Here is a 27983-nt window from a genome sequence, read left to right on the forward strand (position 1 = left end):
AGCGTTTGATGTTAAAAGAATCTGAACATGCAGATGAAAGTGTGTTTAGGAGCTGTCTCAATAGAAAGAGCATCCGGTAAGCTTGTGGTTTGGAACATCGTTATTTGCGGCCCAAAACATGCATAAAAGTCACGTCTAGCTGTTCTTGGGCATTCATTTTGGTTGACACAGTCACGGATGAAAAGTGCATGAGGTGGAGAGATTGCGCAGAAACATGAGAGATGTGGACCATAAAGTTGCAGGAATTCTTACCATTCTTAACCCATTGAATGGTTTCTCTTGTGATGCTCTGTGTGTATGAACATGGTTGCTATTTGACATGCGGGTGTAGCGACACCTGCAATAACATCTGCTAAATATGTGTATGTGACCAATACAATTTGATTTGATTTAGTTCATCAAAGGCAAATGCACACAAAGTGGTGACTACCATTGAAGAAATCCCAGCATAGATGTTTCCACATGTAGTCTAAACTAGACCAAGTTATTTTCAATCAATCACATTTATTTATAAAGCCCTTTTTACATCAGTCGATGTCACAAAGTGCTGTACAGAAACCCAGCCTAAAACCCCAAATAGCAAGCTATGTAGATGTAGAAGCACAGTGGCTAGTAAAAACTCCCTAGAAAGGCCGGATCTTAGGAAGAAACCTAGAGATGAACCAGGCTATGAGGGGTGGCCAGTCCTCTTCTGGCTGTGCCGGGTGGAGATTAGAACAGAGCATGGCCAAGATCTTCAAACGTTCATAGATGAACAGCAGGGTCAGATAATAATAATCACAGTGGTTGTAGAGGGTGCAACAGGTCAGCACCTCAGGATTAAATGTCAGTTGGCTTTTCATAGCCAATCATTCAGAGTTAGAGACAGCAGGTGCGGTAGAGAGAGAGTCCAAAACAGCAGGTCCGGGACAAGGTAGCACGTCCAGTGAACAGGTCAGTGTTCCATAGCCACAGGCAAAACAGTTGAAACTGGAGCAGCAGCATGACCAGGTGGACTGGGGACAGCAAGGAGTCATCAGGCCAGGTAGTCCTATTACAGCTTTGTATATCAATCAATTTATTTTTTACCTTGATATATGTATAGGGCCATGAAAGGTGTTATGAAAACAGACTGCTATATTCAAATTCAAACAGACACAGGATGTAGGTGTCTGATGGTGCTATATACTGTGGCTCTATATAGTCTGTTGCAAATACAAAAAAGTAATTTGCTAATGTTTTTTTTATACAAAAACAATTTAATAGGGTAATATAATATGGAGTAATATAATAGAACAGTTAACAAAAGGGTCTGTTTCCTGTACTTCTAAGACATACCAGGGTAAGATATGTGTCACACGAGTTCACACTTTGCTTGTAGTCTCAGTTTTTACAAGTAGCTGTCTAGTCAGTATACAGGATGTAAGAGAGTACCTGATTTGCATAGCAGACACAAATTCCTGACATATAAAGTTATTTTTCTAAAGTCTTAAAATACATTTGGGAGGAACTTCAAATTAAATAATTTTAGGCTACTTCACATGAAATATCGATAGAGAAAAAAATACATCTACAGAGGAAATCGCAAATAATAAAATAAAAAAAAGTACAATCTTTTCATTTTGTCAACCAAGATTTCACTGCAACTGCATTTCTCATGGGAAACATGTCTATATTAAATAATGGCTAAATAAACCTCCATTGTGAAAGAAAACTATGCACAATGGCAGCTCTGTGTACTATCCTCCAAAAAGGATAAGCACACGCATCAAAATGAATGAAATATATCTGTTTAAGAGAAATCTTTCTCACTTGCCAATCATCCTTGTGCCCTGCTTGTGTTGTTGAGCATACATAACACAAAGCACAGTCACTCTGTGAGATTTCAGACCCTCGCCACGTCAATTAAACATGCCTCACCTCTTTCACTAGCATAACACCCGTTTATACCAGTTATAGCTCAGCCCTGTTGCTATTACAGCCAATCCATCCAGGCTAAAAATACATCATTTAGAAAATGATATGATTATGACAAACGTTTTTTCTTCAGTTTGCTGATGTTGTTTTATGACCAACAGTTTATTTGTTAGACTGACGGCTTTTCTCTGTGGTTTAGTAGCTGCACATTCGAGTGTGAACTTATGAGCTGTGTATTTCTGCGTTTTCTATTTGTGTCTGTTTCCTCCCACAGAATCACAAACACTGTCCAAGCAGCATGAACATTATTTTTAAGTTATTTTGCTGCGAGGTTGATGGACTGACTACTCTCACCAAACAGCCTTTCCACCTCGTCAGCCTGATTCCAGTAATAAGCCCTGAATATACTGTACAGTGCTCATAAATAATAGCTTTTAAAATGGAAACCTTAGCGATTCGTTTTTACTGTATCAAACACAATAGGACAAGGAGGCAAAAGGGCAACTCTTATGTATAGCATCTTGCCAACAGGTAAGATCACACAAATGGCTTCGGGTAAATAGAAAAGCAGTCGGTAATGCCATGACACGCGTAATCTGGAGAGAGTATTACATATACATTTACATTTACATTTAAGTCATTTAGCAGACGCTCTTATCCAGAGCGACTTACAAATTGGTGCATTCACCTTATGATATCCAGTGGAACAACCACTTTACAATAGTGCATCTAAATCTTTTAAGGGGGAGGGGGGGTTAGAAGGATTACTTTATCCTATCCTAGGTATTCCTTAAAGAGGTGGGGTTTCAGGTGTCTCCGGAAGGTGGTGATTGACTCCGCTGTCCTGGCGTCGTGAGGGAGCTTGTTCCACCATTGGGGTGCCAGAGCAGCGAACAGTTTTGACTGGGCTGAGGGGGAACTGTGCTTCCTCAGAAGTAGGGGGGCCAGCAGGCCAGAGGTGGATGAACGCAGTGCCCTTGTTTGGGTGTAGGGCCTGATCAGAGCCTGAAGGTATGGAGGTGCCGTTCCCTTCACAGCTCCGTAGGCAATCACCATGGTCTTGTAGCGGATGCGAGCTTCAACTGGAAGCCAGTGGAGAGAGCGGAGGAGCGGAGTGACGTGAGAGAACTTGGGAAGGTTGAACACCAGACGGGCTGCGGCGTTCTGGATGAGTTGTAGGGGTTTAATGGCACAGGCAGGGAGCCCAGCCAACAGCGAGTTGCAGTAATCCAGACGGGAGATGACAAGTGCCTGGATTAGGACCTGCGCCGCTTCCTGTGTGAGGCAGGGTCGTACTCTGCGAATGTTGTAGAGCATGAACCTACAGGATCGGGTCACCGCCTTGATGTTAGTGGAGAACGACAGGGTGTTGTCCAGGATCACGCCAAGGTTCTTAGCACTCTGGGAGGAGGACACAAGGGAGTTGTCAACCGTGATGGCGAGATCATGGAACGGGCAGTCCTTCCCTGGGAGGAAGAGCAGCTCCGTCTTGCCGAGGTTCAGCTTGAGGTGGTGATCCGTCATCCACACTGATATGTCTGACAGACATGCAGAGATGCGATTCGCCGCCTGGTTATCAGAAGGGGGAAAGGAGAAGATTAATTGTGTGTCGTCTGCATAGCAATGATAGGAGAGACCATGTGAGGATATGACAGAGCCAAGTGACTTGGTGTATAGCGAGAATAGGAGAGGGCCTAGAACAGAGCCCTGGGGGACACCAGTGGTGAGAGCGCATGGTGCGGAGACAGATTCTCGCCACGCCACCTGGTAGGAGCGACCTGTCAGGTAGGACACAATCCAAGCGTGGGCCGCGCCGGAGATGCCCAACTCGGAGAGGGTGGAGAGGAGGATCTGATGGTTCACAGTATCAAAGGCAGCAGATAGGTCTAGAAGGATGAGAGCAGAGGAGAGAGAGTTAGCTTTAGCAGTGCGGAGAGCCTCCGTGACACAGAGAAGAGCAGTCTCAGTTGAATGCCCAGTCTTGAAACCTGACTGATTAGGATCAAGAAGGTCATTCTGAGAGAGATAGCAGGAGAGCTGGCCAAGGACGGCACGTTCAAGAGTTTTGGAGACAAAAGAAAGAAGGGATACTGGTCTGTAGTTGTTGACATCGGAGGGATCGAGTGTAGGTTTTTTCAGAAGGGGTGCAACTCTTGCTCTCTTGAAGACGGAAGGGACATAGCCAGCGGTCAAGGATGAGTTGATGAGCGAGGTGAGAAGGTCTCCGGAAATGGTCTGGAGAAGAGAGGAGGGGATAGGGTCAAGTGGGCAGGTTGTTGGGTGGCCGGCCGTCACAAGACGCGAGATTTCATCTGGAGAGAGAGGGGAGAAAGAGGTCAAAGCACAGGGTAGGGCAGTGTGAGCAGGACCAGCGGTGTCGTTTGACTTAGCAAACGAGGATCGGATATCGTCAACCTTCTTTTCAAAATGGTTGACGAAGTCATCCGCAGAGAGGGAGGAGGGGGGGAGGGGGAGGAGGATTCAGGAGGGAGGAGAAGGTAGCAAAGAGCTTCCTAGGGTTAGAGGCAGATGCTTGGAATTTAGAGTGGTATAAAGTGGCTTTAGCAGCAGAGACAGAAGAGGAGAATGTAGAGAGGAGGGAGTGAAAGGATGCCAGGTCCGCAGGGGAGGCGAGTTTTCCTCCATTTCCGCTCGGCTGCCCGGAGCCCTGTTCTGTGAGCTCGTAGTGAGTCGTCGAGCCACGGAGCAGGAGGGGAGGACCGAGCCGGCCTGGAGGATAGGGGACAGAGAAAATCAAAGGATGCAGAAAGGGAGGAGAGGAGGGTTGAGGAGGCAGAATCAGGAGATAGGTTGGAGAAGGTTTGAGCAGAGGGAAGAGATGATAGGATGGAAGAGGAGAGAGTAGCGGGAGAGAGAGAGCGAAGGTTGGGATGGCGCAATACCATCCGAGTAGGGGCAGAGTGAGAAGTGTTGGATGAGAGCAAGAGGGAAAAGGATACAAGGTAGTGGTCGGAGATTTGGAGGGGAGTTGCAATGAGATTAGTGGAAGAACAGCATCTAGTAAAGATGAGGTCAAGCGTATTGCCTGCCTTGTGAGTAGGGGGGGAAGGTGAGAGGGTGAGGTCAAAAGAGGAGAGGAGTGGAAAGAAGGAGGCAGAGAGGAATGAGTCAAAGGTAGACGTGGGGAGGTTAAAGTCACCCAGAACTGTGAGAGGTGAGCCATCCTCAGGAAAGGAACTTATCAAGGCGTCAAGCTCATTGATGAACTCTCCAAGGGAACCTGGAGGGCGATAAATGATAAGGATGTTAAGCTTGAAAGGGCTGGTAACTGTGACAGCATGAAATTCAAATGAGGAGATAGACAGATGGGTCAGGGGAGAAAGAGAGAATGTCCACTTGGGAGAGATGAGGATTCCAGTGCCACCACCTCGCTGGCTCGATGCTCTAGGGGTATGCGAGAACACGTGGGCAGACGAGGAGAGAGCAGTAGGAGTAGCAGTGTTATCTGTGGTAATCCATGTTTCCGTCAGCGCCAGGAAGTCTAGGGACTGGAGGGTAGCATAGGCTGAGATGAACTCAGCCTTGTTGGCTGCAGACCGGCAGTTCCAGAGGCTGCCGGAGACCTGGAACTCCACGTGGGTCGTGCGCGCTGGGACCACCAGGTTAGAGTGGCAGCGGCCACGCGGTGTGAAGCGTTTGTATGGCCTGTGCAGAGAGGAGAGAACAGGGATAGACAGACACATAGTTGACAAGCTACAGAAGTGTTGTTTCTTGTATTATTGTCTCTTGTGTCTTTAGAGAACTGTTTCACTTTGATATCCTTTTTCTTCTGTCCTGATTTTCTCTTTCTTTTCTTCTGTTAACTAGATATTCTTTGTTGTTCTTCGTTAGCTAGCTAGCTTCTTCCAAAAGAGTCCCTAGCAACTGCTTAGCAACTGGTAAACAATTCAGCTAGCTAAGATAACTACAATTTTATGAAAAATAGTTATTTTTCAAAAGCCTATCTTCTTTGTTTGTTGCTTGTTTTTTCTCCTATTCAGTCTTGCAGTTTTCTTTTGCTTTTTTCCGATGTACTTCACTCTAAAAACCATGTAAATTTCAATATTTGTAGGAGCTCATTTTTCAGCTGCTGCTGCTCAAATTGGAGTTCCGGAACCAACTGTGACGGATATGACAATAACCATACTCAGAGTGTTGATATCTTTATTTCGTGATGACACATAGTAATACTGATAGAGCGTGATCACATATCAGACTATAGAGAATGGCCAATGGGATACAAAAGACCATACCCACCATCACATATGGACATATTCAACCTCCCTGTCCTAGTCTGTAATCCCCTCATGCTTCAAGATGTCCACCATTGTCCCTGTACCCAAGCAAGCAAAGGTAACCTGCCTAAATGACTACCGCCTTCCATGTCATCAAATCAAATGTAATTTGTCACATGCGCCGAATACAACAGGTGTATCCTTACTGTGAAATGCTTACTTACAAGCCCTTAACCAACAATGCAGTTTAAAAAAATAGAGTCAAGAAAATATTTACTAAATAATAAAGTAACAATTAAATAACAATAATGAGGCTATATTCAGGGGGTACCGGTACCAAGTTAGTGTGCGGGGGTACAGGTTATAGGTAATTTGTACATGTAGGTAGGGGTAAAGTGTGTGTGTGTGTGGGGGGGGGGGGTGTCAATGTAATATAGTCCGGGTGGCCATTTGATACATCTTTCAGCAGTTTTATGGCTTGGGGGTAGAAGCTGTTAAGGAGCCTTTTGGACCTAGACTTGGTACTCCGGTACCGCTTGCCGTGCGGTAGCAGAGAGAACAGTCTATGGCTTAGGTGTCTGGGGTCATTGACAATTGTTTGGGCCTTTCTCTGACACGCCTAGTAAATACGCTACGGTTCAAAAGTTTGGGGTCACTTAGAAATGTCCTTGTTTTTGAAAGAAAAGCACGTTTTTGTCCATTAAAATAAAATACAGTGTAGACATTGTTAATGTTGTAAATGACTATTGTAGCTGGAAACGGTTGAATTTTAATGGAATATCTACATAGGCGTACAGAGGCACATTATCAGCAACCATCACTCCTGTGTTCCAATGGCACGTTGTGTTAGCTAATCCAAGTTTATAATTTTAAAAGGCTAATTGATCATTAGAAAAGCCTTTTGCATTTATGTTAGCACAGCTGAAAACTGTTGTCCTGATTAAAGAAGCAATAAAACTGGCCTTCTTTAGACTAGTCTGGAGCATCAGAATTTGTGGGTTCGATGAAAGGCTCAAAATGGCCAGAAACAAAGAACTTTCTCCTGAAACTCGTCAGTCTATTGTTGTTCTGAGAAATGAAGGCTATTCTATGCGAGAAATTGCCAAGAAACTGAAGATCTTGTACAACGCTGTGTACTACTCCTTTCACAGAACAGCGCAAGCTGGCTCTAACCAGAATAGAAAGAGGAGTGGGAGGCCCCGGTGCACAACTGAGCAAGAGGACAAGTACATTAGAGTGTCTAGTTTGAGAAACAGACGCCTCACAAGTCCTCAGCTGGCAGCTTCATTTAAAAGTACCCGCAAAACACCAGTCTCAACGTCAACAGTGCAAATTGTAATGAGTCCAGGGTGTCAGGTAAGGTGGAGCTTAATCAGTCTCTCAAAGCACTAAGCTAAGGACCCTGGGACTAAACACCTCCCTCTGCAACTGAATCCTGGATTTCCTGATGGGCCGCCCCCAGGTGGTAAGGGTAGGCAACAACACATCTGCCACGCAACTTCATTAAATAGTACCCACAAAACACCAGTCTCAACGTCAACAGTGAAGAGGCGACTCCGGGATGCCTGAGTATGAATACTTCCCTCTGCAACTGGATCCTGGACTTCCTGAAGAGCAGACCACAGGCGTGGGGGTAGGCAACAACATCTCTGCCACGCTGACTGTCAACATGGGATCCCCCCAGGGGCGTGTGTTTAGCCCCCTCCTGTACTCCCTGTACAATCACGAATCTGTGGCCACGCATGACTCCAACACCATCATTAAGTTGGACAACGAAACAACGGTGGTGGGCCTTATCGCCGACTGCGACAAGACAGCCTACCGGTAGGAGGTTAGAGCCCTGGCAGAGTGATGCCAGGAAAACACAACGTCAGCAAAAACAAGGAGCTGGTCGTGGACTACAGGAAACGGGGGTGAGCATGCCTCCATCTGCATCGACGGGGCTGAAGTGGAGGGTCAAAATCTTCATGTTCCTCAGCATGCACGTACATGTAGGAGGATCTGACATGGACCAATCACACCAACACTGTAGTGAAGAATGCACAACAGCGCATCTCCAACCACAGGCAACTGAAGAAATTGATCCTCAAATTCTACAGCTGCACCATCGAGAGCATCTTGACCGGCTATATCAACAACTGGTATGGCAACTGCACGGCCCTCAACTGCAAGACTCTACAGAGGGTGGTGTGGACTGCCTAATACATCACTGGGGTCGAGCTCCCTGCCCTCCAGGACATTTATGCCATGCGGTGTCTGAGGAAGTTCCGGAAGATTGACAAGGACTCCAGTCACCTGAACTACGGACCAACAGGCCCCCGAGACGGCTTCTACCACCAGGCCATCAGACTGCTGAACAGCTAAGCAGTCTACCTGCGTAGACCTGCACCGTAAAAACTATTTGCACCTTAAAGACTATCTGCACCTAGAGACTATTTGCACCAATGACTCTCCACACATCCAAACCTTACACAAAAGCACACACATACGCAAACACACACACAATTATGCACACACACACACGCATACTCACACAAACACACACACAGTCAATGCTGCTGTTCTATTATATACTATTTAGTTAACTGTGCGGCCAAGTCACTATTCGCTTTACATTTGTAAATACAATCAGACTTGATATAGAACATTCATAATCTATACTGTATATCCTACTGTGTACATATCCGTTTATTACTTTGCAAACTACCTTCTTCTAATTATTTAATATTTTTTATTTGACTTTTTATTATTGATATTGATTATTGTACAGCGATGTTGAGGGATCTAGCACACAAGCATTTCACTGCACCTTTCATACATGCTGTAAACTGTGTACATTTTATTTAATGCTGTAAACAAATCATTTTATTTCATTACCCTAATAAATTGCAGCAAGATGGGATCCATTTTGGAATAACGACAGAGGTCATACGGCGTGACAGGGACAGTGAGACGGTCATCTGGTGCATCGGCCCTCTCCTTCCACCACACTCTCATCATTAATAATTAATCCACTCAATGACCAAGGCAGCCTGCTTAATTGGACCTTGATGAATCATTAAGTACCCAGCACCTGGCAAGAGCCAACCACAGCCCCTTCCCTTTGCCACCATTGTCCTTGGCCTGGTTGGTGTTTGTTAATGTACCCGTCTGTCTGAGTCTGAGAGCTGGGTGGCGGCAGCGGTGGCACGGGCAACTGTCGGGACAACCTAACGGCCTACGGGGCTTTGGGGGTCCTGTCTGTCTGTGGGGCTGATTGGTGACCTGGGCCTCAATCTCAGAAGGTGGCCATTTACGCATCATTCACCTGACTACACCGTTCAGCCCTGCCCCTCTCTGAACTCTTGCCGGCAGGCTAGGATAGGTCTGGGAGAGTGAGATAAACAGAGCAGAGCGGGCTGGAAAAGGTGGTGGCGTGTGGGTGGGTTGGGGAAGAGTGGGGAGGGAATAGTTGTTGACAAGGTTCCCCTGTCCTGTTTCTAATTTGTTTTAAGGGCTTGTCTGGGTCACGTTCAGTGAGGGTACAACATTATAGACAGTTCAGAAGGGTCAGTATGGGCTGTGGTAAAAAGTAGTACACTAAAAGTAGTGCACTCTATAGGGAATAGGGTGCCATTTGGGACACAAACAGCATCTCATCAGACAGTATATCATTCCAAGTATCCTAATCTGAAAGTTGGCCCCATGTCAAAGTCTCATCACTTACACCCAATCACAAATCAACCCCAAATCCACTACCTGGAGCCAGGTTCATAAACCTAGTCCTAGGGACCCACAGGGGTTCACATTTGAGCCTTTTCCCAGCAATAACTCACCTGATTCAGCTAATCAAATGCTTGAGGAGACTTGTGTAGATCTTAAATTATTTGATAGGTATAGGCAATATTGTCGGAGGCCCTCTAGTTCTGTTTTCACCATTTTCCTTCTATCAAATTTGTTCAGATGTACACAACAGCCAACAGGGCGTGGCTAGGGGTTGTTTCTGGAAAGGACCATTGACAAATTCCATTCTGTCTGCTACTGATTTGGCATTACGGGTCTATGCTTAATAAAACAGGGAATATATGTAACTCATTTCTGAGGTCTGTGTTGTGAAATATTCTGGCTGTGTCAGTGAGAAAAATATCGGTGGGAGTTCTGGGTAAAAAAAGAAAAAAAAAAGAATGAATGAATGAATTGAGGCAGAACAAGTTCTTTTGATTCATTGTATGGAATTGTTACCGAATAGACAGAAGCAAACCAATACTTCATAACTTGGTTCTGGAAATTCAAAGTAAAAAAAAATGTGCTAATAAGAGGAAGTCTCAGCCTGACCGCATGTGAGATACTTAACACCAAACATGTCTCTTCATTGGTTAACCATAAATATTCAACCTCACACCCTTGTATATCAATGTCTATAAACGTGGCCCAGTAATGTCAATCATGACCACATTTCCATTTTAGTCATTCAGCAGATGTTATTTTCCAGTGCGATTTGCAGTAATGAGTGCATACATTTTCATTCATACTGGTCCCTTGTGGGAATCAAACTCCAAACCCTGGTATTGCAAGTGCCATGTTCTACCAACTGATCCACACTGGACCACTTGTGAGTGAATTGTCACCAAACACATTTTGTTGCATTTAGGGCTATTGATTTGTCAAGTGAGCGAACAAACCCAAGTCTCACACATTATGCAAAGGTCCGCACATCATTCACCATATCCCCACATGAGGGAAAACACAGTTATCATAGACCACCAGTAAAAAAAACATCCATTTACATGTTGTTCATTTCACACTACTTTTTCAATATATTTTTATTTTAAGGCTCATATGAATGTCTTGCTTAATATAATGTGTCACCGTCGCAAATCAACTGCATTATACTTTAAAAAACACTTAAACTTCAACCAGTAACATGGCTCTTTGGCTAGCTTTTCTTCGTGCCCATGTCAATGAGTGTTAGCATTCTAGCTATCAACTGCTGCATCCAAAATAGATATTTTGTAACTATCACAACCAAATATAAGCTTAGTGACTTTTGAAGCAATAATCAAAACATCGTAAACCTATGAGAACCCCTAAATAGTTATTTGTTTAGAAGTAATAACTATGTGTCACGGGTGTCGTAGGGTTTAGACCAAGACAGAGCGGGAAAATGTATACTCATCTTCTTTTATTAACGGACAAAGAAGGAAAACCAAAATAAACACGTATACAAAAAAAAAAAAAAACCACGACGACAAAGAACAGGCCGGTAAGGCACAAAGCTATACACAGCAACAATCTCCCACAAAATCCCATGACAAACAAACTCCTAATTATAGGACCCTCAATCAGAGGCAACGATAACCAGCTGCCTCCAATTGAAGGTCCAACCCCAATTAACTAAACATAGAACTACAGACTAGACAGAACATAGAAATACACTAATATAGAACATAGACTAACAAACCCCGAACCACATAAACCAAACACCCCTCCTCTACCTAAATACATAGCCCGAACCACATAAAACAAACACCCCCTGCCACACCCTGACCAAACTACAATAACAAATAACCCCTATAACTGGTCAGGACGTGACACTATGTAAATCTAAACTATGTTTAATGGGCAGTTGTTTCCCCCACGGTGACCGTTGTACTTGTTTATGATGTGAATGGTGACTCAAAATATTGGTACATTCAACCTGTTACAACAGTGGCAGGTTGACTGTTTTGTTGTTGTTTGAACTGCAGATTGCCCGTTTAAAGCCAATTCTGGAAGACTCCAAGCCAAACCGGGAGGATTAGCAACCCTAGTTCCTTGTTCAAAAGGAATATCCTATCTATCACGTAGGGCCATACATTTCCCATGAAGAGCTACAGGTCAAACTGTATAACCTGGCTTCTTAGTTTGAGACTTGTAATTCAAAGGGAACAATTTTCTTAATCGTGACCTGTTTCAACTTCTCACATAACAGTCCATGATGAGGAGTCCAATCTTGGCTTGATCATATCATAATGCATGAATGGTGGAATTCTTAAAGCAGGGTTTCTCTGTAGGGACCCACAGGAGTGCACATCTTCCAATACAGCACTTAGACAGGTCAAGGGCTTGCTTGATGATGGTTCAATAGAATGAAAGTTCATAGACTGATCTGTATGGTACAGATGGAAAACATATTCAAAAACTAGAATAATAACCGGTTTCTAAAGTAGCTATGTACAGTATGTGATGTGCTGGGAGGGGTCTTTTTAAGGACCTGCCTTGGCATGAAACTCTCTTTAACTCTTCCTCTTCCCACAGAAGGCATCTGCTTGCTCTGCATAGTGGTGACATCTCACACTGACCCACTTCTCTGCTGTTTGAGGTCAAGTTTGTCAGTTTACCAAGGTGTTTGTTTTATACACTCTCTCTTCCCTACTCCTACTGATCTCTCTTGTCTCTGAGGCTTTTTTGTTCTTTCTGCTGCTTCTCTCTCTCTATCTATTATGTGTTCCTTTTTCCTGAAAGGCATGCATTTTTAATGCACAAACAAGTGTGGGCTCCCACTGACTTTAGCCCCGGGAAACACAATCTCACTCTCAGATCCTCTGTTATTCCTTAGAAAAAGCTTCCCACTTTCCCAAAGGATGATTCCCCAAATGCACCGGATCTCAGGCAAGCCTGAACAACTGTGAAATGAGCATGCAAATGCTACAGATACTATCTGTATGTAAAGAATATGCTTCAGGTACAGTATATCATAGATAGACTATTCAGTCATTGCATAAGAAAAGAAGATATTTCAATAATGTCTTTATATTTCTGCTGTTTAACATAAAATAAATAGCAAAAAAGGGCACAAAGACAGGTGTGCTCGATAGAAAGTTGTTTAATAATATAGGTGATGGAAGGATAGATTGTCAATCGGGGACCACCGGGACCAACTTGATGTTCTTACTCAGTTTTGCATTTTACGTCCAAGATGATACAGCAAACATCCGCCAACCCAACCCAAATCCCAGATGTGTGCTTATGGGGAAACCTTTATGTGTTGGCTGCATTGTAATGAGAAACAAAGATCACAATAGTCTTTAGGAAGAGAAAATTGGGTCAAACATATTTCTACATTTTGCCATCTTATGGACCTGTTTCTCCCCCTACTGGCTAACCGAGGTACAAGCAGTACCAGTATGTGTTGACAATGACATGTGGTGGTGTTAGTTAATTATTCTTCAGCCTGAACCTGGGGAACAATAACAAGGTGTGCAGGTTTTTGTTACAACCAAGTACTAACACACCTGATTAAACAAATTGACTAATCATCAACCCCTTAATTAGCTGGTGTGTTAATACTTGACTGGAACAAAAGCGCGCACAACCTATCCTGACAGGATTTAGGTTGGAGACAGTTACCTCACGAAACGAGAAAAAAAATCCTTGGCAAAAGAACACACACCGATAAATAAATGGGTGGGTGGATGGATGGACAGATGGATGAGTGGACTGATGGAAAATGGGTAAATTAGTAGGTATATATTGTAATTGTATTTATTATCACCGACCTATCATTAGAAAGTACATAAAATACAAACCAATACCTCTGTCCAGCTCGGGTAACTGTTTGTCCTTCCCCTGTTCTGAGGTGTTTAGGCTAACAGTGTCTGAGTTGAAGAATGTACATGAAGTTGTTATCATGCCACTCGATGGAGAGAGAAAACAAATTGGTAACTCATAACTAAATGGCTTGCCCTCATTTCAGGGCTGGTGTGGTTGCTCTTAATTTGTTCTCTTAGTCCAATACAGGTATAGACAGAATATATGAGAACAATGAAGTTGGGCTCCTCAAAACATTATCTATTCAACGTTGTCTACCTCAAATAGGCTTAGTTCCTGCTCAAAACTCACATTTTAAAGAATGTTTCAAACCCGATAAGGAGTGAGCAGGCCGTTTGGTGCCATTCAGACATTCCGTAGAGTCTAATCATTGGGCTACTAAAGTGGTACTAAAAGAGAGGTATAGCACATCCTGTCTTAAACGCTGTGTAGTGTGAGTAGCGCAAATGCTTACTCGCTTCTTCTAGTCTGCAGGTTGGATGATGAGTGAGTCTGAAGCAAACAGGCAGCTAGCGCATAATAATCATGCAAAGTAACCAAGTCAGGCAAATACTAAGACTTAGAAAACTTGTTCCGCCAGCTCCCAACCTGCATCCATTCAGTTAGACTGATATTTTTCAGGAACGCTGTCGGCAACTTGGGGCAGACGTCTTTTTTTGTTGTTTATTTATTAGACATTTAGCAGGATAAAATCTCTTGAGATGTCTGTCCCCTGTCTTTTTCAAGTCTCCAAATGAAAAAACTCAAAACAATACTTAGTAACAAGAATACAGTGCATTCGGAAAGTATTCAGACCCCTTCACTTTTTCAAAATGTTGTTACATTACAGCCTTATTCTGAACTGGATTCAATTGTCCCCCGCCCCCCTCAATCTACACACAAATACTCCATAATGACAAAGCAAAAACAGATTTTTTTTAATTTTGCAAATTTATAAAATTTTTTTAAACTGAAATATCATATTTACATAAGTATTCAGACCCTTTACTCAGTACTTTGTTGAAGCACCTTTGGCAGCGATTACAGCCTGAAGTATCTTGGGTATGACGCTACAAGCTTGGCACACCTGTGTTTGGGAAGTTTCTCCCATTCTTCTCTGCAGATTCTCTCAAGCTATGTCAAGTTGGATGGGGAGTGTCCCTGCATAGCTATTTTCAGGTCTCTCCAGAGATGTTCGATCGGGGGCAAGTCTGGGATCTGGACTTGTCCCGAAGTCACTCCTGCATTGTCTTGGCTGTGTGCTTAGGGTCGTTGTCCTGTTGGAAGGGGAACCTTCACCCCAGTCTGAGGTCCTGAGAGCTCTGGAGCAGGTTTTCATCAAAGATCTCTCTGTACTTTGCTATGTTCATCTAACCCTTGATCCTGACTGGTCTCCTTGCCGTGCCGCTGAAAAACATTCCCACAGCATGATGCTGCCACCACCACGCTTCACCGTAAGGATGGTATTGGCCAGGTGATGAGCGGTGCCTAGTTTCCTTCAGACATGACACTTGGCATTCAGGCCAAAGAGTTCAATGTTGGTTTCATCAGACCAAGAATCTTGTTTCTCATAGTCTGAGAGTCCTTTAGGTGCCTTTTGGCAAACTCAGAGTGGGCTGTCATGTGCCTTTTACTGAGGAGTGGTTTCCGTCTGGCCACTCTACCATAAAGGCCTGATTGGTGGAGGGCTGCAGAGATGGTTGTCCTTCTGTAGGGTTCTCCCATCTCCACAGAAAAACTCTGGAGCTCTGTCAGAGTGACCATCGGGTTCATGGTCACCTCCCTGACTAAGGCCCTTCTCCCCAATTGCTCATTTTGGCCGGGCGGCCAGCTCTAGGAAGAGTCTTGGTGGTTCCAAACTTATTCCATTTAAGAATGATGGAGGCCAATGTGTTCTTGGGGACCTTCAATGATGCAGATATTTGTTGGTACCCTTCACAAGATCTGTGCCTCAACATAATCCTGACTGAGCTGTTTTCGCTTTGTCGGGTATTGTGTGTAGATGGATTAAATACACATTTTTGTCATCAATTTTAGAATGAGACTGTAACGTAACAAAATGTGGAAAAAGTGAAGGGGGTCTGAATACTTTACGAATGCACTATAATATGGGAAGTGTCTAATAATAATAACAATGACATTTTTTTAAATGAAAGACAAGTTGTAAAACTAGGCCTAGGTCTACTGTAACCATTGTTGAGCCACTTCTGACCTCAAGTTCAGATTGTCTTTAAATAGGTGCCATGTGTTTTTTTTTCTGTATTAGCAGTTGCACACAGAGTTTTTTTTTTTTTTATATATCTCAGGAATTATGAGACTTTTTTCTTTAATGACAATATCCCACAGATTGTTTTTGTCATTGAAAAGTTGTCAGAGCGTTTGGTGGGATTGGCCTTAGATCAGTGGTTCCCAACCAGGGGTAATAGGACTTGGCGTATCCACGGGTGGGTACTTGAGAAGATTCATGAGACCATAGGCCTACTGGTAAAATGCAAATGAGGGGGTACTTCAGGAGTACTCCAGGCAGAGCAAAATTCAGTTGGTGGTACAGTAACGGAAAAAGGTTGGGAACCACTGCCTTAGACCAATCGTCATACAGTACATACAACGCTAGACTTTTTTCATGGTCCTTGCAATCCGGCATCCTTGAGACGTACAACTCTGACGTCACCCCATAGAAGTAGAAATGTAAAATCATTAAGGTTAGGTAATGGTTAGGGTAGGGTAGGGATGTCCCAAGGATTCCGGGTTGCACTAACCCTTTCTTCACGTCTTTCTTTCTCTATGATCCATTTCAAATATTATCCTCATGGCCACTGACAATAGTTGTATAACCAATTAGGTTCAGTAATGTTGGGTAGTCGAGGGATTTTAGCAGAATGTCTAAAGACTCATATGAAATAAGTAGACAACAGAATAGCCACAATATTTTATTTCAAGTCAGCATAAGATTCAATTGAATACACAAACTGTTTGTGTCAATTCTGTCAAATTTCCTGGGCCACTTTTATGGATGTGCACTGTTAAGCTTACTGTATGCTTCCCAGTAAAAACAGTTTGTGTGTATATTTTCGATCTTCAGCAGGGTTTTTTCCGGATTTTCCTGCACTATTTTTTTCTTGAGGCAAGTCGGAGTTCAGTAGCCGAAGTCTACACCCCTTTGCCGGGGATTGGTCAGCAATATGTAGTGTTTGTTGTCATTCAACTAGAGATTACTAGTTTTCATGCAAATGTTTTCACTTGAGAAACACTGCACCAAACATAGTTAGATGTAAAATTGCAAGACTGAAGACCTCCTCTGAAAACACATCAAAATGAATGGCAAATGTCTTGATTTATCTTAGATTCATTCTGACTATTTTAAGGAAGTGTTTCTTTATGTGTTGTTGGAATGGTGTTGCAAGAGGGACAAAGAGTAATATTGCCGCTTTTTTCTAGTTTTTCAACCAAAGGCCTTTTTAATGGAATATGTGAGGCACAGACGTTCGCTTCGCCTAGTTGAGTTCTGCTAGGTGCAATCTTAACCTAGTTTGCGGACGCCTTTATGCTAATAAAAAAGGTGTTAATAATGTTCTTTATTGCTGTCAGGAGCATCCAACACAAGCTGTCTCTCTCGCTTTACAGCCAATTTATGCTTGATACGAAAACGTGGTCGGGGGCGCCGTATGGATAGTGTGACACAATGCGGAGCCTCCGGAGGCATGCAGAGGCCAAATTGAGCACCATGCCGCATCGCCTTGCGCCTCTCAAATTTTGTAACAATGCGGAGGGCTCCGTATAGCTCCGCATTGAAATGATTGGTTGACGGTAGGTGTGGGCGGGAGGTCCTGTATAAACACAAACTTACTTCCTTGACAACTTCCTTCACAACAACTGGGCTGCTCCGCGAAGCGCAAAAAGTATGTTTGGTCTGACTTCTGAGGAGGCCGCTTCGCAGTAAATGCTGTATGGCAAATGCAGAAGTCGGATTGACCATGTAGCGCCTTTTAGTGTCGCCTTTGTTGTCGCACCTCAGCCTTGTCCGTGGTTCTGCTGTCATTGCCCTTTCTGTGTGCTGACAGGCAAAGATGGGACATATGTTGGGGGGTTGCAAGGGTGTAATCACTACTCACACAATAAGAATAGCTTAATATGCATTTTTAAGCAAATACAGTCCCGAACAGACTCATGAAAACCCCATTTTTGGAGGATTTACAAACTACAGTGGTCATTTTCTGATATACTATCTGGTCAGACCCGTTTGGTTGGACAGTGACCCAGAATGCAGCCGAGTTTCATCACATTTTGCTTATGTTTTGATATATGTATATGTTTATTGAGGTATTGAAAGAATAACAAGATTGTTTGATTTTGTTCACTGTTGAATTTCTTGATACTTTTGTAAAGGTCCGTCTCCTATATTTGGCTATGTAGCCTGGCCCTGAGTTAAAATACTTTATTTACCTATTACTTGGCTGATAAATATTTCTACCTTAATGTTCAATCTCTTCCTTCATTTTCGTCCAAGCTAGTTGTGTTTAATTTTAGATTCAGTAAGCCTCAAATGTTTCCCTAACAGAGCGGGTATTGTGTCAGATGTCTGTGGACCCGTGGTGCAATCTGTTTATTCAGTGTGGCTTTTGTTCATGTTTTCCCCAGTTCAAGCGACGGCCTGTCGATCAAGATCCATGTGTCCGCCCACTTCACCCTTCCCTCTGCTGCATCTGGCTGCCTGGCAGCAGTGCCTCGAATACAATCTGTATCCAGGGAAGCTGAGAGAGCTGCGCCTTTAATTCGTTTATTCACGAAGAGCACATGAACCCTCGGCTAAAAAAGCTGATTCTCTAAAGGTAAGACAAATAAATAGAAATATGAATTACGTCATGTGTGTTGAGTGTAACGAGTTAATGGTCTTTTTTACATGTATTTTTTATAAATAAAATACCATTCGAATGTATTACAAATGCGCGGTCGATTTCGAACGCAAGTGCTCAATGCGGAAGTTGACGAGCGGTATTTCTCGCTCAACGTTCCATAGATGTGTGTTACATTGTAACCTCTTGTCACCAGTAGCCTGGAAATCAGCACTTTGATGTGCTTCATCCAGACGTGGTCTAGCGGGATACATCTTAACTGGTGTTTAACGAACAGAAGTTAACAAAAGTAGATGGTACATTCAAAATGGCTTCCTCTCTGTCGCTTCCCTTTCCCTGTAAGTTCCTATGTTTGCGTCTGGAAAGTAAGTTAAGGGGACGACACACAAACCATTATTAAGTACACTGTCGTGTTGGACCAAGTTTTGTTGTCTCATAATATTGCTCAGTTAAGGCGCCCGCATATCAGGTTAAGTGTGCTTATAGCACAACTCAGCAAGGTGTCACGAACGTCTGTACCTCGTATACTCTCTTAAAACACATTTGCTTGAAAAATATTACATTGCCTCTTGAGACGCCGTAGCAACAACATAGCAAGCCACGTCCTCAAAATAGTAAGAATTAATTGAAGATAAATCAAGAAATCTGTCATTCATTTTGACCTTATTTCTAAGTGTCTTAAGGCTTCTGAATGCTTTGGTTTGGCTGGCGCCTAGTCAAACAGAAACGAGTGCGCTTGAAAAATGAGAAAAGCAGCAATAGTACTGTTTATCCATCTTGAGACACTGTAGCCGGTATACGCTTCCTCAAAATAGTCAGAATTCATCTAAGATAACTCAACAAATCGGGCACACATATTTAAGGTTATGCCGAGGAGATCTTAGTTGCTCAATTTTACATCTAACCAGTTGCAGTGCATGGGTAAGATCACTGGGGAAGCCCCCCGCAATTGTTTAATTGCAGTGTTTGCTGTTAATTCATATGCCTTGCTACAGTTATATATATATATACCTAAAGGCAGAGACAATAAGAAGACAGTGGCAGAATAAATTCAACCACACATTTGTTTTATAACAAAACCGGATAACAACCTATGTCCGGTGAAGTCGACACATATTTCATGTAACAGTCAGTTACATTACCTACAGCATGGTTAAGCAAGTTAATGTTTCCAACATTTTTGGACCACTAAACTACTGATTTAGAACCACAGTGTTACCACAAGTCGCAAAGAAAACAGGAGCTGCTTCCACTATTCCAGCACCATTTCAACATCATCAAATCACCTCTGCTTAGTCTAATACAGTGACAACTAAAAGATACCCAAAAACGATTTAGTCCAATCAACATCAGCTAAATATGATGTGGCTGTCCATGGTTCTGATTTCTGTTTGCGCGTGCGTTGTGCAAGTAGAAAAACATGTTGACTCACCCTACTTGTAGAGAAATGCCAATGTCATCCTCTCTTTCATGTTGATGAAACTGTATATCACTCTGTCATACAGTACACACTTGTATTTTTTGTTGTCCTAGGCTAGCCTTCTCCATCTAGGTACTGCACATATTGAACTTCCATCCTCTCAAGCCAGGGGCACAACAATGTATGAATTAAAGGTTGGATCACAATCGCCATTATAATCATTGGCCAGTATGGAGAATTAAGTAAAACCACAAGTCCAAATCCCTATAAAGGTTCAATAATAATTAAAAAAAAAAAAAAATCTCAATCCATGGATAGGAAGGGTCAATTTTAGCTACCTAGCCACCGGAGGAAAACAACACAATGAGATGCAACAATTTAAGTTGTTTCTGTTAATGACGTATGCTCAAAGGGATTTGATAGGAAAGAAGCCAAATCCAAGCTGGCTTCCCTTGACACTTAATATTTTTGTATTTTTCACCAGCACCATTCACAGTTGAGCTTGCTCAGTTTAGCTCAACGCTGATTGGCTAATCTGTTTCGATCACTCGGAAGCTTTCTCATGTGAGATACATTCAGCCTCTTGCGAATTGAAGGAAAATTATGAAACTCAGAGAGACAAAATAAATAATTTGATGTTATATTTCTGAGGGGGTTACATTTCTGGGGGAAGCCTGGCTTCCCTTGGCGTCAATGAATACACGCCACTGCATCTAACTAAGATGTTTAATGCAGTATTCCTCATCTATCGTAGAAAGACAAACACTTAATTGAAGAATCCCTACTGTTAACCAATGACCGACGAAAGGGTGTAGACCTCGGCTACCGAAGTTCAGCTTGCCTGGAGAATTGTTTTTTGTGCACGAACAGCCAAAAAAAACTTGCCGAAGACCAAAACTAACAAAAACGTAAAATGTCAAAAAATCCTCAATCTACACACGATACCTTATAATGACAAAGCAAAAATAGTTTTTTAGAATTGAGCTCAGATGAATCCTGTTTCCATTGATCGTCCTTGATGTTTCTACAACTTGGAGTCCACCTGTGGTAAATTCAATTGATTGGACATTATTTGGAAAGGCACACACCTGTCTATATAAGGTCCCAAGGTTGACAGTGCATGTCAGAGCAAAAACCAAGCCATGATGTCGAAGGAATTGTCCGTAGAGCTCCGAGAAAGGATTGTGTCAAGGCACAGATCTAGTGAAGGGTACCAAAACATGTCTGCAGCATTGAAGGTCCCCAAGAACACAGTGGCCTCCATCATTCTTAAATGGAAGATGTTTTGAACCACCAAGACTCTACCAAGAGCTGGCCCCTGGCCAAACTGAGCAATCAGGGGAGAAGGGCCTTGGTCAGGGAGGTGACCAAGAAGCCAATGGTCACTCTGACAGAGTTCCTCTGTGGAGATGGGAGAACCTTCCAGAAGGACAACCATCTCTGCAACACTCCACCAATCAGGCCTTTATGGTAGAGTAAAAGGCACATGACAGCCCGCTGCTTGGAGTTTGCCAAAAGGCACCTAAGGACTCTCAGATGGTCTAATGAAACCAAGATTGAACTCTTTGGCCTGAATGCCAAGCGTCACATATGGAGGAAACCTGGCACCAACCCTACGGTGAAGCATGGTGGTTGCAGCATCATGCTGTGGGAATGTTTTTCAGCGGCAGGGACTGGGAGACTTCTCAGGATTGAGCGAAAGATGAATTAAGCAAAGTACAGCGAGATCCTTGATGAAAACCTGCTCCAGACCTCAGACTGGGGCAAAAGTTCAATTTCCAAGTAGGACAACGACCCTAGGCACACATCCAAGACAACGCAGGAGTGGCTTCGGGACAAGTCTCTGAATGTCCTTGAGTAACCAAGCCAGAGCCTGGACTTGAAACCAGAGAGACCTGAAAATAGCTGTGCAGCAACGCTCCCCATCCAACCTGACAGAGCTTGAGAGGATCTGTGGATAAGAACGGGAGAAACTCACCAAATACAGGTGTGCCAAGCTTGTAGTGTCATACCCAAGAAGACTTTAGGCTGTAATTGCTGCCGAGGGTGCTTCAACAAAGTACTGAGTAAATGGTCTGAATACTTATGTAAATGTGATATTTCTGTGGATTTAAAAAATATATACATTTACTAACATTTCTAAAACGTGTTTTTTTTTAAAATGTCATTATAGGTTATTGTGGGTAGATTGATGGAAATAATATTCAAGACATTTTAGAATGAGGCAAGGTCTTAATACTTTCCTAATGCACTCTCACTCTGATGGGAAGCATGCGGGCAATTAAACATTTTACTAAGATTTTTGTGCAGTATTTCTCAAGTGAAAAAAAATGCATAAACTAAATACGAGTAGTCTCTCATTGAATGACAACAAACGCTTAAAAAAAAAAACGTCCCAAGTTCCCACTCCTACAAGTAGTACTGTTGACCAATAACCGACGAAGGGGCGTAGAATTCGGCTACCGAAGTTCGAACTGCAGCAATAATTTGTGTGCATGAACAACCAGAAAAAAACCTAAAGAACACCAAAACGAAGAAAAACGGCACAAAATTGTCATATATATATATATGACATATATGCAAACTGTTTAGACAGGAAAGCATGCGACATTTACCCCTCTTCTAGTCTCACGTCGATTCATTTGTATTTTTTTTACTGCTATTTTACTATGTTCGCGTTCCCCTGCTCAAACATTGCGTCCATCAACCACGGGTTGTGTGCCACATTATCGACTGACAGATTGCTATAACATATGTGGTTAGCTGATAAGTCAAATACCTATCCAGGCGTTGTAAGATCTGGCAGGCGTCAGCAACGCCTGGGCAGAGGAATGCGCTGATTGTAGCCAGAGAGAGCGGTAGGCCTATTCGTCATCCGGCCGGCGATGAATCAGCATTGTGACTGTAAGTATGGTGGGGGGAAGGGAGGAGTAACTTTAACTGGGTGGAACTTCCACAGGAGGGAGGCATGTTTGTTTGTGCTATCTGGGGTCCTTGGGACATCTCTACCCTAAACCATAACCCAACCCACGATAACCAGTTTACATTTCAATGGGATGATGCCATAGTTGGACGTCACAAGGATCCCGGATAGCAAGTACCATGTTGGTTTGATAGAAATGTCGGTATTTGTATGGGTCAGACACAGTTGTATGTTATTCACCACTCTGCCACTGCCAATGTAACGGGCCTGGAGGATGGCATGGTGGGATTTATTGTTTTACTTTACAAGACAACAACTGAAGATACTTGGTTTAATTTGTGTAAGTGTAGGCCGTCATTTGTAAATAAGAATTTGTTCTTAACTGACTTGCCTAGTTAAATAAACTAAAAACTGTAATTTACATCCACTTGTGTAGAGGTAAAATTATCATCTGGGGCCAGAAGACTAGTTGCTTATTGTAGACATGTTGTTGAATTTTTGTTCTATAACTACTACAGTATAAGGTTGATTTCAAACTAATGGTTTGAAGAAAAAAATGAAAAAAAAATCATGATTCAGGCAATCATTTTTCAAGCCCATCAATCCTTTATGGCCCTCTTGGAGTTTAATGTCACTGTCAAAGCAAACTCAGAGGAAACTCTGCTGTCCTATTTTACAAGGAACATTTTCACTTTAAAAAAACACAGTTTGTTACAAACAAATTCCAATCCACTGCAGGCAATTTGAAAATCATTCATGATAATCATCTTTTTGCTGTGATTTGCCATACACGAGGTAGCTGGGGGTTTACTTACCATGGAAAATGCTCATCATTTGCAGACTTCATTTCAGAAGTGTGGCAAAAATGGGGTCATATTTGTGTCAGGTAGGCTGATCTCCCATGCCTTCATCTCAACCGTGACTGACCCCTCTCCCTCAACGTGTTATCCTTATAGTTATCCTTATAGCGAACAAGATTCTCTCCTGTGATCTTTGTGACTATCAAACAAATCAGCTCCATCTACATACAAATTCCACCCTTCAACATGAAAATATTTTTTTTGCATTACGTATGTGATTCTTTGTTTTTGCCTGCAACTAACATTTTGTTGGTTTGGTCTACAAAACGATGCATACTGCCCCTTGTCCTTCCATCGTCCTGAAGCTCGAGCAACCTTCAGGTTCTCACCCAATGCAATGTGACACAAACAATTTGCATTGAGGAGGTAAAAGCGGGCATTATTATTTGTAGCTGCTCATAACCTTTTACAGTTCCTCAGCACCTGGTCCCAGTAGCCGAGTTCTAGTGTGTCTCCCCCTTCTGCACACACATGAGTCACCCAGTGACTTTGGATGTAATGTGCATTGACGTGCTGGTGACTATCATGTGTTCTCCCTGCTCTAGCTGGATGTTTGTCACTTTTAGGCTCCCGCAGCCCTGGTTGGCTGGCCGCCGTGGCTGGAGGCAAGTGTCCAACACTCGTCTCAGTACTGGATGTATGTACAAAGTGCTGTTTAGCCATTAGCCATTTTCAGTGTGTGTGTCTGCCATTTTATCTTTACTCAGCTGAATATTTTGGGTTAATATTACAAAATGCTTGCATCGGGAGTGGGATCTCTTTTTCTGTTTAAGGCACTATGCTAGAATTGATCAAAGTCCAATTTCTACTTCATGTTTCACTTTTCTTGCAAATGGCTCCAGCAAGTCTGTGTTCATATTTGTTTTAGGGATATGTACTTATGATAATGATTTACAAATACTGACATTGGTCGGAATATGCTCTTGATACGTAATCCTGGTTTGAAGTTGATGTCACTCTGTTTTGTCTGTAAACACAAATGTATTTTTGAATCCCTTTGTCTTAACAGGCATTTACTAAAATGTCATATTGGAAGGTGTGCTCAATGGATGTTGGTTAATCAACAAAGATCCTATCACTTCAGACGAATGCCTTTCTGGCATTGTTCCTCTTTCTCTCTCTCTACTGTAGCACACAAACAAGCCTTGAGTTTGCTTCCCGTTTCAAGACTGGAGAGCTAGAGTGTGCTCCAATCCCAAGAATTATGGTAGCAAACTGTACCATCTTATCAGTGTGGCGATCTAAGTTGGATGTTCCACTCAGCAGGCACCTTGCACGTCGGTCTGAAAAGACTTGAAAGAGAGTTAAGAACAGAAGCAGTTTTTCAGTAACATGAGGAAGCAATGAGAAAAAGAGGAAGCCGTCCCATATATATGCCTGTGCGTCGCCGTAGGAAAGGTAGAGAAAAGTAAATGAACACACAAGTACATTATTCATAATATCTTAGATTTTCAGGTGCACTCAAGTTGAGCATTTCAATTCTAGCATTAGCAAATTGTCATAACCTTTTTAAATCCTAATCCTGATATTCTAGTGTGTTTTATGAAGAAATCTTATTACTGTAAGTAAATAGGACGTGCACTTTTGTCATCTTTACCGAACAATATAAAACACTGAAATAACTAAGCATAACTTGCAAAACAACTGAATGGAAAAAGTTACTTCTTATAAAGCTTTATATGTTCTAACCAAAGTGCTACTTGGCTCCCCCCACAGGGCCAACATGTACTCCAAGGGCACCAAACGCAAGTTCTCTGATGGTGTGGACAACAAGGCGGTGGCGGCATCCTATAGCCTGCAGCGCCAGTCCCTGCTGGACATGTCCCTGCTCAAGCTGCAGCTGTGCCACATGCTGGCGGAGCCCAACCTGTGTCGCTCGGTGCTCATCGCCAACACGGTGCGCCAGATCCAGGAGGAGATGTCCCACGACGGCAGCTGGCAGGTGGTCACAGAGGCCTTAGGTGGCTCTGGCCACGGCCCATCTGACCGCTTGGTGGACACCGAGGTTCTGTGCCAGTCACCGGAGCAGCAGGACGGTGGGCCTAAGCTCTACTCAGTGATGGGTTACGACGGCTGCCGTGAGGAGGAAGTGGTGACAGACAAGGCACTGTGTTCTGTGGTTGTTGGCGACAGGGCCCCGGCCCTCCTGTTGGGGACCATTGGCCACTGCTGGGACAGGGGAGAACTGAGAGTGGAGGATGGGGTCAGCAAAGACTCAGGAACGGGGGGCGAGGAGGGGATGAGATCTGGGGAGGGGGCTAAAATGGCAACAGGGCAGGTGTTTGGGACGTTCGAGATCAAGAACGGTGCCCCTGGGTCGGACCCGGCACTAGAGGAGCTGTTCTCTGACGTTGATGCCTCGTATTATGACTTGGACACCATGCTGACAGGCATGCAGAGTGCCCCCAAGATGGGGCCTTACGACTTTCTGGACAGCTTGGCCTCCTCACACGGCCCTGTGTCCAACTCCAGCTGTAGAGCCGATCTCAATGAACTTGACCACATTATGGAGATCATTGTGGGCTCATAGCTTACAGATTTAAAACTCGAATACTGTTTCATTGATCTTGTGCCACTGCCTTTTTGTCTTGTATGTGCGAACATACAATATTTACACGCTTTCCTCTGTATGGAAACTGAGTGAAATCCATCTCCGTGCAATGAAATGTTCATCTGAAAAGGTTCACGCTTTCTCAAGTTCACCATCCTTTTTCTTATGTATACTTTCTTTATGTTTGTATTTGAGTGTGTTCTCTCTTCTGTTTTTTATGTAGTTTCTGGTTTAATTTATTGTACTTATTACACTACATGAATTCAGAGCAGCACAACATATTTACATGAACTATACATATTTTCTTCAAAAAGATATATAAGATTATTAAAACATTTCTGTATAAATATACACGTATATATTTTTTTACAAGAGAGACCGTCTGGGAATTGTTCCAGACTGTCTTTTTTTCTATATTTCTAAATACAGAACAATTGCACAAAAGCTCAGTGTGATTGGGACTAATTTACCTGTTGTCTTCCAAAGATGCATTGTCGAAAGCATGAATTGCGTTCAGTATGCTCACAATGTGATGCACCGTTGTCTTGGTCTATGGTTTGGTGCTACAGTATATGCACCGTGTACAGTATTCCTTATAAACACATTTCCTTCTTGAGCCATACAGTTCGTTCTTGCACCACGGTTAGCTTAACCTCACAGGCTAGCATGTGGTGCCATTTGTTTGCTATTAGAAATAACGTATGTTCTTATATTTGTCTCATTACAAATGAAGAATTGTAATGGGTATTTTTCTCATTTTATGTTATGACTTTTAGCCTATTTTATTTATTAAGTGCAAACATATGGTGGCGTTAAACCTTGGTAATACTTAAGGTTGTAGAAGCTTTTCAACTTTCTGACATTAATTGATATTTTGGAATCATAATGAGTTTCCGGACTTTCATGCATACTTTTAGTGGAGTAATTACTTTCTTATTCAAAACAAACTGAGAACATGTAAAGAATTGTGCTATTCGGCTGACCTATTCCAACAAAATAATGTATTTTTTTTTATCGCGTTGAAAGCCTGCACTCAGGCACAAGATAATATTGTGAGTAAACTGATTGCTGATTAAACAGACATGAGGTGGGAGATCTCACATTTCTTTTTTATAAATAAGTACTGTACATTTGACATTCGTGACCATGAGCTAGAGTAAATTTAGCATTTTGTTTTTATACAAGTAAACTGTAGCAGTTTTTACAATTTTTAATAAAGGTTTCAACATTATCATAATATGAATTAATTGTGTGGTTATCTGTTTTCTGAGGACATTTGAAATATTAATTGATGTTGGATTGCCATTCCAAATTAGTTTCCCTGCCAATCTTTCAGGTAAATCAAACACTCACATCTCTGATTCAAAGTATGTCAAAGAGAAAGCTATAGAGCGAAAATATTGCAATTGAGCTAAAACTACTTTTACTCAATCAAAACATAGCTGCTAGACCTAAATGTGTAATCTGTCAGATTTGCTGCTGATGTACCCATAGATTTTTTAAAGAATATGACTTCAAAGACACTGCAGTGAATTCAGGGAAAGCCCTAACCGACTGAATCCCGGTCCCATGTCAACCCGATACCTTAGCCATTATGCTAAGTTCCTGTTTAGGTTGCTCATCCCTTCTGTCGCCATTCAGCAAATGTTTGGGGTAAACGCTTTTACACCGTTAAACTGGTAGATCTGAACCTCCTA

General features: G+C 42.8%; 1 protein-coding gene across 5 annotated transcripts; it reads left to right on the forward strand.

The window, feature by feature from the left end:
- The first annotated feature begins 18244 nt into the window (after nucleotides 1-18244).
- On the forward strand, nucleotides 18245-27529 carry cdca4 (cell division cycle associated 4). Of its 5 annotated transcripts, XM_045695790.1 has the most exons (4): nucleotides 18370-18508; nucleotides 24281-24372; nucleotides 24867-25143; nucleotides 25452-27529. In XM_045695790.1, exons 3-4 carry the CDS (start codon nucleotides 25079-25081, stop codon nucleotides 26263-26265), a joined length of 879 nt encoding a protein of 292 aa, XP_045551746.1. In that variant the 5' UTR covers nucleotides 18370-18508; nucleotides 24281-24372; nucleotides 24867-25078; the 3' UTR covers nucleotides 26266-27529. The 5 variants fall into 5 exon arrangements, with proteins under 5 accessions (XP_014000520.1, XP_045551746.1, XP_045551747.1 ...); XM_045695791.1 differs by lacking the exon at nucleotides 24281-24372; XM_045695792.1 differs by lacking the exon at nucleotides 24867-25143 and having other exon boundaries at nucleotides 18372-18508.
- Nucleotides 27530-27983: the final 454 nt, after the last annotated feature.

The sequence above is a fragment of the Salmo salar genome, chromosome ssa15 (genome assembly GCF_905237065.1).
Source record: "Salmo salar chromosome ssa15, Ssal_v3.1, whole genome shotgun sequence".
NCBI classification, from domain to species: Eukaryota; Metazoa; Chordata; class Actinopteri; order Salmoniformes; family Salmonidae; genus Salmo; species Salmo salar.